General features: G+C 33.8%; 1 protein-coding gene across 1 annotated transcript; it reads left to right on the forward strand.

The window, feature by feature from the left end:
* Nucleotides 1-4,765: 4,765 nt before the first annotated feature.
* On the forward strand, nt 4,766-5,779 carry LOC306665713 (membrane cofactor protein-like; the record flags this gene model as incomplete). The annotated part of the gene is made up of 1 exon (XM_079147358.1): nt 4,766-5,779. One exon carries the CDS (start codon nt 4,766-4,768, stop codon nt 5,777-5,779), a length of 1,014 nt encoding a protein of 337 aa, XP_079003484.1.
* Between the last annotated feature and the right edge of the window lie 5,813 nt (nt 5,780-11,592).

The raw sequence follows: 11,592 nt of genomic DNA on the forward strand, positions 1-11,592 counted from the left end.
CTTGATAAATGTCTACCTAGATCTGTTTTCCATTTTTAAATTGTTACTTATTCTTTTGCTACTGACTTTGTGTAGTTCCTTATATATTCTGTATAAAAACCCCTTATCAGATAGAGATTTTCCAAATGCTTTCTTCCATTCTTTTTGTCTCTGCACTCTTGATTATTTCCTTTGTGGTACAGAAACATTTTAGTTTAATACAATATTTTTTGTCTATTTTTGCTTTTGTACCTTTGTGATCTTTTCCAAAAACTATTTCTTACTGATCCCAAAGTCCTGAGCATCTTAGAGAAATAAAACAAACCAAGCCCAAAATTAGTAAAAGAAATAATAAAGATCATAGCAGTAATTAATGAAATGGAGAGTAAGAAAACAATACAAAAAAGCTGATAAAACAAAGAACTAGTTCTTTTCTTACCCTGATAAACTAGGAAAAAGGGAGAGGAGACTCAATATTTTGGAAAAACATATGTGAAATGGGAGATATTACAAGTGACACCACAGAAATACAAAAGATCTTAGAAATTATTATGAACAACTATAAGCCAACAAATTTGATAACTAGAAAAAATAGATAAATTTCTAGATACATACACCTTCCCAATACTGAATCATGAAGAAATACAAAATCTGAACAGATGAATAACAAGTAACAATATTGAATCAGTAATTAAAACCTTCCCGTGAAACAAAGTGTAGGACTAGATGGTTTCACTGCTGAACCATACCAAACACTCAAAAAAAAAAAAAAAAAAAAAAATTAAAAAACCAATTCACCTTAAATTATTTTTAAAAAATAATAATAGGAAATTTTTTCTAAAGACTAGAACCAGATAAGTAATAACAAAGAAAAAAAACTACAGGGTAATATCTTTGATAAATACAGATGCAAAATATAAATGTTGAGGAATAACATACTAGCAAACAAAACCCAACAGTGTATTAAAAATTATTAACTATGATTCAGTGGGATTCATCCCAGAGATGTGAAAATAGTTCATTATATGCAAATTGAAATAATTGACAGTACACATCAAATCAAAGTCAAAATCATATGATCATCTCAATAGAGAAAAGACATTCAATAAGAATCAACATCTCTACATTTTAAAAATGCTGAACAAATTAGATACAGAAGAAATATACCTGAACATAATAAAGGCCATGTGTAATAAGTCAACAGCTAACATTACACTGAAAAGCAAACAGTAAAAGCTTCCTCACTAATATCTAGACAAAGAGAAAGAAGATCACTTTTTCCACTTTTATTAAATATAATTCCAGAAGTTCTAGCCAGAGAAATCAGTCAAGAGAAAGAAATAAAGGGTTTCTTATTGGATATAAAGAAGTAAAATTGTTAGTATAGATGACATGATCTAGTATATAAAATAAACTACAGACTCCATCATAAAACTGTTAGAACTAATAAATGGACTGAGGATGCAAAGTCAACATACCTAAATCAATTGTATTTCTACACACTAACTACACACTATCTGAAAAACACAGGCAACAAATACAAAAATAGACAAATGTAATTATATCAAACTAAAATCTTCTGAATGGCAAAATAAACATAGAGTGAAGAGATAACCTACCTAATGAGAGAAAGTATTTGCAAAACATGCATCTTTAATAAATCTTAATATATCAATAGCAATAAAACTAATAACCCAAATAAAGAATGAAGGACCTGAACAAACATCACTCAAAAGATGACATACAAATAAATGGCCAACATATATTTTAAAAACTTCTCAATGGCAATAATCATCAGGCAAATGAAAATCAAAACCACAATGAGATATCACCTCACACCTGTAAAAAACCTATTATAAAAATATGAATGTTAACAACTGTTGTCAGGGAAGGAGTTAAAAGGAAGCTTCATATTTTGTTGCAATGCTTTAAACTGGTAAAACCACTTTGGTAAACAACATTGAGGTTCTTTTAAAAATTAAAAGCTAAAAATAGAACTATTATATGATCCAATAATCCTGCCTTTCAGTGACCATGAATGGATAAAGAAAATGTGAGATTTTTTATATATATATATATATATATATATATATACACACATACTCAATACATACATATATATATCACATATCACACATATATTCCAAACTTAAAGAAATGAAAAGGAAATTCTTTCATTCGCACCAACATGAGTAAGTCTAGACAATATCATGCTAAGTGGAACAAGCCAGACACAGAAAGATAATTACTACATAATCTTACTTATATAAGGAATCTGAAATATTAAACCTATAGAGAAACTAAAATGGTAGTTGTGGGGACTGAGAGTAAGGGAAATGGAAATATATTGGACAAATGGTACAAAGTTTGCAGGATGATCAGTTCTGGAAATCTAACATACAGCATGCTGACTATAATTAATAATACCATAATATATACTCAAAATTTGCTGAGAGTAAAGGCTAAGTATTCATATTACAAAAAAATTAATAATTGGCAATTATATGAAGTGAGAAGTATCTTAGTTAGCTTGTGGTAATCATTTCATGTTGTATATTGAGACATAATATCATAGAATGTAAATATATATATAATTTTTGTCAATTATACCTCACTAAGGTTGGGGGCAGAGACAAGAGAAGCTAACAACAGATCTTAAAGGAATGCCAAATTTTGAATATATATGAGACACTGTCAATACCAGAAAACCTTTAAGAAACATTTGAGAGATAATGAAATTTCCAAAGATTAAATAATTTGAGTCAGAGAAATGTTGTCTTGAGATTTATTGTGTAGATCTGGGAAAAGATTTTATTCAGGAAGTAAAGACTTGAAGCCCGATTAGATATAGAAAATAAGTGGCAATGAATTGTCCAAAATGACTACAAGTTTTCATTCAGGTTTTAGGCAGATGGTGATAATGAGTCAGCAAGATAAAACATATAACAGAAGGAATAAACAGTGCAGAGTAAGGGGATATGACTGGTTTGGCACATGATGATCTCAGCTTTTAAATTAAGCTCTGTGGATTATATAAGTGCAAATGTTCATTACATTTCTTATCTATTAAAATAGGGAAATTCTGATTAAATTTGTAAATGTGGATTTCGTGAATACAAAGGTGGAAAACAAAATTTTATGTGTTGAGGTGAAACTGCTTGGTGAAGAACTGTAAGCTACATTGTCCTTCCTTCCTTCTTTTACTCCTTCCTTTCTTTTTTCCTCCCTTTTTCCCTTCCATCCTTTGAATTCTTAACTAAGAAGATATAAGAAAGATAGGACTAGGAAAGGTAAGAAATGTTTCTAGGTTGATTTATTACAAGTAAAATGAGGAAGAACTGGAAAATGAAAGGAATGCTATATAAAGAAATGGGTAGTGACACAAGACAACTTGAATTTGGGGTGGAAAGAAAGGAATTTTCAAAACTATGAACCAAAACACAAAGTCAATTAGGTCACTCTAAGTAGCACATTTTTCTTCCACATTTCAAGCTTGTTTTAGCCTCATTAGACCTTTCAGCTGATCTCCAACGCAGAATGTCCCCTATGCTTTGGTTGTTCAAGAGAACTATGACATAGAGTTCGGTAAATTCTTTGGAGGTATAGTTTATGTTCAGTACTTATATACCTTCTGATTTCTAGAAAGAAAAAAGTCAAAGGAAAAACAGTCACAAATACACTGCACATAATCACAAGCAATATAATGAAAAATATACTGAAAGAGACTTGGTAAGTCCAGTGTAGTAGATACTGCTGATGCCCCACATCTTCCCGCAAGCTCCTTGAGTTCTCCAGTAGTGGAAATAAAAAAATTTTCAATCACTGACAAATATACACCTAAAGTATCCCATCTCTCTTCTTATTGTTCTGTTCAGAGGCAAAGAGGCACTTCTTGGAGGCATGGGGGAATTAATAAACCCAGAGCTACCCTCAAGGAAAGGACTCTAATAAATATATCAGTGTCTCAGGTACTAATCTCTGTAGGCTGATTCTCAGTGTGTTGCACACTGAGAACAGAGTCCATAGTGAGATTCAGTCCCCTGTTGCCTGCAGGGGTTACTATATTAAAACATTTTTTATTGGCTTTTCTTCTTTACCCATGTCATTTTTCCCAGTTTCTCACTTGGGCATTCTGAGATCTTTAAAATGAACTATTACACACAAATAGTTGCCTTAAGGTTTGTTCTGGGGCAAACTACCAATATCTGAGAGTCTTTCTTTTTTCCTTTTTTTTTTTTTTTTTGATACTGGGGATCAAACTCAGGGGAACTCTGACCACTGAGCCAAATCCCCAGCCCTATTTTGTATTTTATTTAGAGACAGGGTCTCACTGAGTTGCTTAGTGCCTCATTTTTGCTGAGACTGGCTTTGAACTCATGATCCTCCTGCCTCAGCCTCCAGAGCTGCTGGGATTACAGGCATGTGCCACCGCGCCCGACCCAAGAATCTTTCTTTAATAGTTGGAAATATTGGGCAAGGACACTCTCATGAACAAAGATTGAAAATGGTGGTTTTAGTCAGTGACACAAATCTCTCTAAATATATCAGTGAGGTTACATTAACCCTGAGATCTCAGTCCCAATACTAACTCTGAGCACTTCTAAAACACTTTCTGTGACTTCTGTGGGTGTGCCAGGGCCACGCCCACTCAAATATAACCTTTGACACTTCCTGAGTTTTGGGATTGTTGCGTCTGGTCACTGGGCTCTGGGAGGACTCTGAAACCCTGCTCAGATGGTTCTGAGTTTTCATCTAAGGAAAAATGACAAGATTCATGCTGTGCACCATGCCTACCCAACACAGCCAGAGTCTCTTTCCATCCCAGTCTTTCTTCTGGATCCTTCCGGTGGCCCTAGTGTTCCTGCTGTGCCCATCCTCTGATGCCTGTGGTGAGCCACCAACGTTTGAAACAATGCAGCTCACTGGCCAACTTAAACCCCGTTACGAGGTCGGGGAGCAAGTAGATTACGAATGTAAACCAGGATACAAACGGAAGCCTTCCTCCTCCACGTCTACTTCTTGTGGTGAGGATGGCACATGGTCTTCTCTTTCAAATGATGCTTGTTCTAAAAAATCATGTCCAGTTCAACCAGATCCTGTTAATGGCCAAGTAAACCTCCTTAATGGAAGTTTTGAGTTTGGTACACAAGTTAAATTTGTTTGTAATGAGGGTTTTTACTTAATTGGTAAGCAAATTCTACATTGTCAGCTTACAGGATCAGATGTGCGTTGGAGCGGGAGTCCCCCACAATGCGAAAAGATTTTGTGTGAACCACCTCCACAAATAGAAAATGGAAGATACACCCCAGAAAAGGATGTATTTGAATATTCTGAAGTAGCAACTTATAATTGTAATCCCAATCCTGGATCAGATAAATTTTCACTTATTGGACAGAGTCAGATTCATTGTTCTGGCCAGGGACAATGGAGTAGTGACCCTCCCCAGTGTAAGGTGGTCAAATGTCCATACCCAGTTATTGAAAATGGAAGACAGACAGCAGGATTTGGAAGTAAACATTACTATGGTGCAACAGTTGAGTTTGAATGCTTGAAGGGTTTTTACCTTCGTGGAAGCAACTTGGTTGTCTGTGGTAGTAATGGTACTTGGCAACCCCCAATTCCCACCTGTTCTAAAGAGACACTTCCTACCAGTACAAAACCTCCTACCAGTGAAAAATCTACCTGTACAAAATCTCCAACTACTTCAGGAAAACCAACTTCAAATGAAGGATCACTTGATCATAAGGATTTAGATGAATGGATCTTTGCTTTCATTGTTATTACTTTGTTGGAGTTATAGTAATTGACATCTGCTGATACAAATGTCTTCAAAGCAGGAAGAAAAGAAAACAGAGGTTTAAACTGAATACATCACAGCCATATACCAATCACCCCTGCAGAACAATGGTTTCCGCAAACTGGTTTGACCGTTTATTTTTTGAATTCTATTCAAATCTTCAACTCTACAATAGTTATTCTCTGGTTTTAAGCTCATAAATGCAACCTTTAAGTCAAAGCTAACATTTTAATGTGACTTGAATATACTCATCATACTACAATGCTTCTTTAAAAGCATCTTGTATGTCAGGATATGAACATATTGCCTGTTTTCCACTAAACAACACTTGTATTTATAGAGCAAGTCTGTACAGTATTCTTGGTAACCTTTAGGTAGGGAAATTTCTTGTTTTATAAAATCTGGGAATGAAATTTTTTCCTTTCATTGGTAAGGAAAGTGATTTTGAAATTTTTTTTATTAAAGATTAATACTAACTCTTAAAATTCACTTTCAATAACTAAAATGTATTATATATGGGGTTCATTGCAAAAAAAAACTCCTTTATAAATATGAATATGCTCAACCTTTAACCATTAAAAACATAAACTGTGAAAACTGAGAATATGGAAAAGCTGATTTCATTGACTAAGAATATTATTAGAAAATTCTGTAAATGTTAACAGAATAAAATTCTAATTTTTGTACATACCTCCAGTCCAGCATATGTGTGCAAAGAAATTTACATACATATACACTTGCACATGCATGAACATAAAAATATACACACATACACATGTATGCACAAATATGCAAGAACACACATACATGCAGGCATACACATACAAACACACAATATGTACAACCTGATTTTGACTTTTTTCTCTTGGAATGATGCTGTTTCCATCACAGTTTTCTTCGCTGCATGAGATTCCTCAAAACCCAAAAACAATGGATATATATGTTTCCCTGAATCAAAGGATGTTATCTATCTTAAAACTCCAATCATATCCAAAAGTTTTGGCAGAGTTAACATTAAAACAAGAGGGAAAAAGAATGAAAGAGAAAGGATGGAAGATGCAGGGAGAGAGTGAACTTTTTCTTTAATGAAAGATAATTGGAAAATATCAAAGGCCTCATATATGAAAAAATTATCTGTTCCATGGTTCCTTAAAATATATTTAATATTATGTCTATAAAGAGTTTATAGAGTCACATGAAACACTCCTTATCATTTTAATTAAACAATAAACAAGATACAAACAGGATAATTACAACTATTTCAATAAAAACTAGAAAATTTTCAAAAAATATATTAATAGTAATTTCCAATTATCTGAGATATAGAAGTATTATTCTTTTTTAATAATTTTATATTTTTATGTTTCAGTTTTTAAAATAAACTATATTTAATGAACATATACAATACAAAAAAGACCTTTTATGTGTCGAAGTGTGTACATGTGTACATTGTGTGCATGATGAACAAATGCGTGTTTATATAACTTAGTTTTACAAAAGATGAAGAGTAGGAACTATTGACCTTTGGCATTTAGATCCTGGGTCAGCACCTTAATACAGTACACTTTGTGCTCTATCCCTTCTTTCCCTTTCTATTCATGCTGGTCTTAGATGCAAGCTTCCATGGAACTCAGATTCTCCCTACAAAAGATATGTAATCATGTCATGTATGTGATATAAATGGGACCCTTTTAGTTCCACTCCTTTTTTCCATTTTCACAGCCCTATCCAAGAAAGACAGATATGCCAAAAGTCAGACTTACAGGCTTCAAATATGTTTCTCTTATTTCTAAACTAAAAATGGTAAGTCAGAATTGAGCAACTTTGAGTAATGCACTCTCTCTTACCAAGCGATACTGAACAAACCTCTCAAAGTACATGTTGGATCTCCTAATTTTTTTTTATTTTTTTTGACCTGGACTTTAATCCAGAGATAAGAAGTATTTGTACAGGTTAGAGTTTTGTTTTGTTTTTTTCTTCCTCTAAAATCAGGAACAATTTATTGTTTCTCTGATATTATCCTACCTGCAGACTTTGAGGACTTTGAGGGACCCAGGATCTCTATGGTAAGCACAAGGGGAATCCCACTGGTAATTAACACCAGCAGAGAAAGGACGCTTTACCTATCTACTATAGTGAACCACAGCCCTCCTTTCCAACTGCAAGAGACCCACACATGTCAGGTGCATCATCTAGACAAAAGAAGGCTAATGTCTCACCTTTCTTAATACTTATGTAGGCTATAGCATTTCAATTAGTCCAAACAGCATATCTCATATAGCTAGTCAGGAAAAAAGGAAGAAAAAGAGAAAGAAACAACATGAAGAAATGGGGAAAAGAAAGAAATTCTGAAACTGTAAACGTAGTACTTTTCCAAAACATAAAAGTGATCAAAGTACATTTTTCTGCTCTCTATTTGAATTCTTTTACATCATCCTTCAGATATCCTGGAAACTCTGTCAGATTTTGTAAAGAACATGGAGTATTTTAATTTTTGATAAAGAGAACATTTCTCCTAAGGGGACTCACAAGCTATGAACACAGGCATTCGTGAAGGTACTTTGTCCTTTCTTGAGCACTGGTGGTGGAATTGCTCACATTTCCATGTACTTTTAATATCTGTTTCTCCACAGGGACCAAGAATTTGTTTTTCTGAAGCATCTCTCTATTCGTGCTTCTCACAGTTACTTCCTTATAAAGTTTAAATGACAGGACTTTACAGAATTGATGTCACTCTTCAAAGAAGGCAGCTGTCCTCCAATAAAAGAATATCGTGTTCCAATTTACATTTCTGTGAAACTCTTTATAAATTTTGCTACTACCACTGTCCACATAACCAATCCCACGTATAGTTCACGTTAATACAAACTAGTTTGCCAGAAAATGTTTAATTGAATAACAATGTTATTTTTAAGAACTTCATTTTTTGTTCTAATTAGTTAAATGACAGTGGAATGCATTTTGACACATCTTCTCATTCTTCTAGTTTTACATGATGTAGAATTGAACTAGTAGCATATTCATATATGCACACAGGGTAATAATGTCCAATTCAATCTACTATCCTTCCTTCTCCCTTTAAAAGAGTTACCAATAGTTGTGTCATTTTGGTGCCTTTTATTGGAATACTGTAACTTCAAGTTACAGAAATGTATCATATAGCACCCGAAAATATGGTATCCCTGTGGATTAAAGGAAGGTAAATGTGTGAGGGAAAGGTTGCTTCCAGTGCTTACAAAATGATTGCTAGCTCAAGGCTGAAACATAAATTTTAAAAGCTAGTGTATTTAAGTGGGCAGGAATTCACAGATGATCCATAAAATGTATTGACACAAAGGAACACAGAACTTACAGTTCAAATGAGAGGGATAAAAACTATAAAGAGGAAAGTAATAAAGGGGAGAAAAGAACACATGACATCCTTTTAGAAATGCTCAGAATCAAGGAAGACAAAATTGCACACTATAAACCTAGGCTGTTTACGCACGCATATGCCTCAGCATTCAGAGGGGTCTCGGACTGTTTCTTCAATTCTCTTTTCCTAATATCACTAAATTGCTACTAATTATAAACCTTATCACCGTGCTAAATAATTGACATGTCTCTCTTTTTAGGGTTAACAATCTCCATGTGATAGTAAACACTCTCATCTCTTAGTAGTCCCTTACCAAGCTATTTAATTTTTTAATCATCTCTTTTAGAAGCAATCCTGACAGTTCCAACCACTGTTATTACTCTTCTCTTTACTTCTTCCATTTTGCCTATAATTTCCTCATAATGAGATCCCCAAACAAAAGTATTATTTATTTTTCCAATTGTGATTGTCTACCCTGTGTAGAGCCAACTTCTGCCGGTAATGGGATGTTTCCATAGATGGATCAAAAATCATAATGGAATTCCTGTGTAACAGCACATTTCAACCTCGTTTCTAATTTGTTTTTCTCCATCACTATAGTCTTTCAGACAATACTATTTCCAAGTTATTCATTCCCTGTGAACATCTTGTTTTTAATTATTTTCCCAGACATAGGAGCTTCCTCCTATCCATACAGACTTCATCTTCTTGTTACTAGTCCATATTTCATTCATGATGAAAACACCAGGCAAGTTCAGGTTATTTTTGTATTTATCACTGTTAGTATTGCTTTTATTTACCGGAGTGTTTGTGAAATACTTGCATTTATTTTTAATTTTCCTCTTTCATCCTATCATTAAACCAAACTTAACCAGTCCTGAAAACTGAATCTGATTAAATATACCATTTTTGCCACATCTGTTTCACACTGAACATGAAGACTTTAAAACATCTCAAATCCCTTGGTATGATTTGGGTATGGTTTGAGTGTGTCTCCCAAGACGTGTGCTGGAATCTTGGTCTGCAGTCTGGCAGTGCAAATGCGATATTTAATATAAGGTAACGAGGTTATCGCAACATTGCCTTCTGAAGAAATTCAGATGAATTTCTGGATGCAGATATCTCAGAGTGAGTCAGCTTTCACGGAGTGTATTGTTAAAATAAAACAAATTAAAGTCTGATCCCTCAGTCCGTCTGGCTTCCTGTTTGCCATGTGATCTCTCTTCTTGTGTTTGGTAACTGGGATGCCATCTACCATGAGAACTTTATCAGAAACCAAACAGATGGAGACTGTTTAGTCTTGGACTTTAATCTCCAAATCTAAAAGGTAAACATAAACATCTTTTCTTTATAAATTATCCAGCATCAAGTATTTTGTTATTGATGTAGAAAACAGACTAACACAATCTTAATTTCCATTTGAGGAGCCCTCCCTTAATCAAGAAGACTACTTAAATGAATATAGCTAAATCAAGGTGTTATTAAATACATGGCTCAATAATTAGCATTTATTATTTATGCCTGGAGAATGAGTATCAATTGTTTAGTAGAAGACAAATATTTTATCTCCTTTTTATTCAGAAAAACATTCACAAGGAAGTGTAATTATAAAATGTTAAACAAATAGGAAATATGTTTTCACGACATTGCACAACTATTTTAAAACAATTACAAAACAATATAAAGGAAGCTATTATTTCTTTAAAGTCTTAGTAAAATAAAGACACCTGAAAGTCACACAAACTCAATTTCTTTTTTATTTTTATTTTTACAGAATGCATTTTGATTTATTGTACACAAATGGGGTAAAGCTTTTTATTTCTATGGTTGTACATGCTGGAGATCCACACCATTTGTGTAATCATACATATACATAGGGTAACAATATTTGTCTCATTTCACTATCTTTCCTTCTCCCACCCTCTTCCCTCCCTTCTTTCCCTATACACAATCCAGTGCTCCTCCATTCTTCTCTTATTTCCTCCCTGCTCCCCATTATATATCAGTATCCAAATATCAGAGAAAACATTCACCTTTGGTTTTTGGAGATTGGCTTATTTCACTTAGCATGATATTCTCCAACTCCATCCTTTTACCTGCAAATGCCATACTTTTATTCTTCTTTATGGCTGAATAATATTCCATTGTGCATATATAGACCACAGTTTCTTTATTCATTCATCTATTGAAGGGCATCTAGGTTGGTTTCACAATCTAGCTATTGTGAATTGAACAGCTAGAAACATTGGTGTGGCAGCATTACTATAGTATGTTGATTTTAAGTATTTTGGGTATAAACCCAGGAGTGTGATAACTGGGTCAAATGGTGGGTCCATTCCAAGTTTTCTGAGGAACCTCCACACTGCTTTCCCAAAGTTTCTGCACCAATTTGGAACTCCACCAGCAATGTATGAGTGTGCCTTTTTCCCACATCCTTGCCAACACCTATTATTTCTTGTAT

Source organism: Sciurus vulgaris (genome assembly GCF_902686455.1).
Source record: "Sciurus vulgaris genome assembly, chromosome: 7".
Lineage (NCBI taxonomy): Eukaryota > Metazoa > Chordata > Mammalia > Rodentia > Sciuridae > Sciurus > Sciurus vulgaris.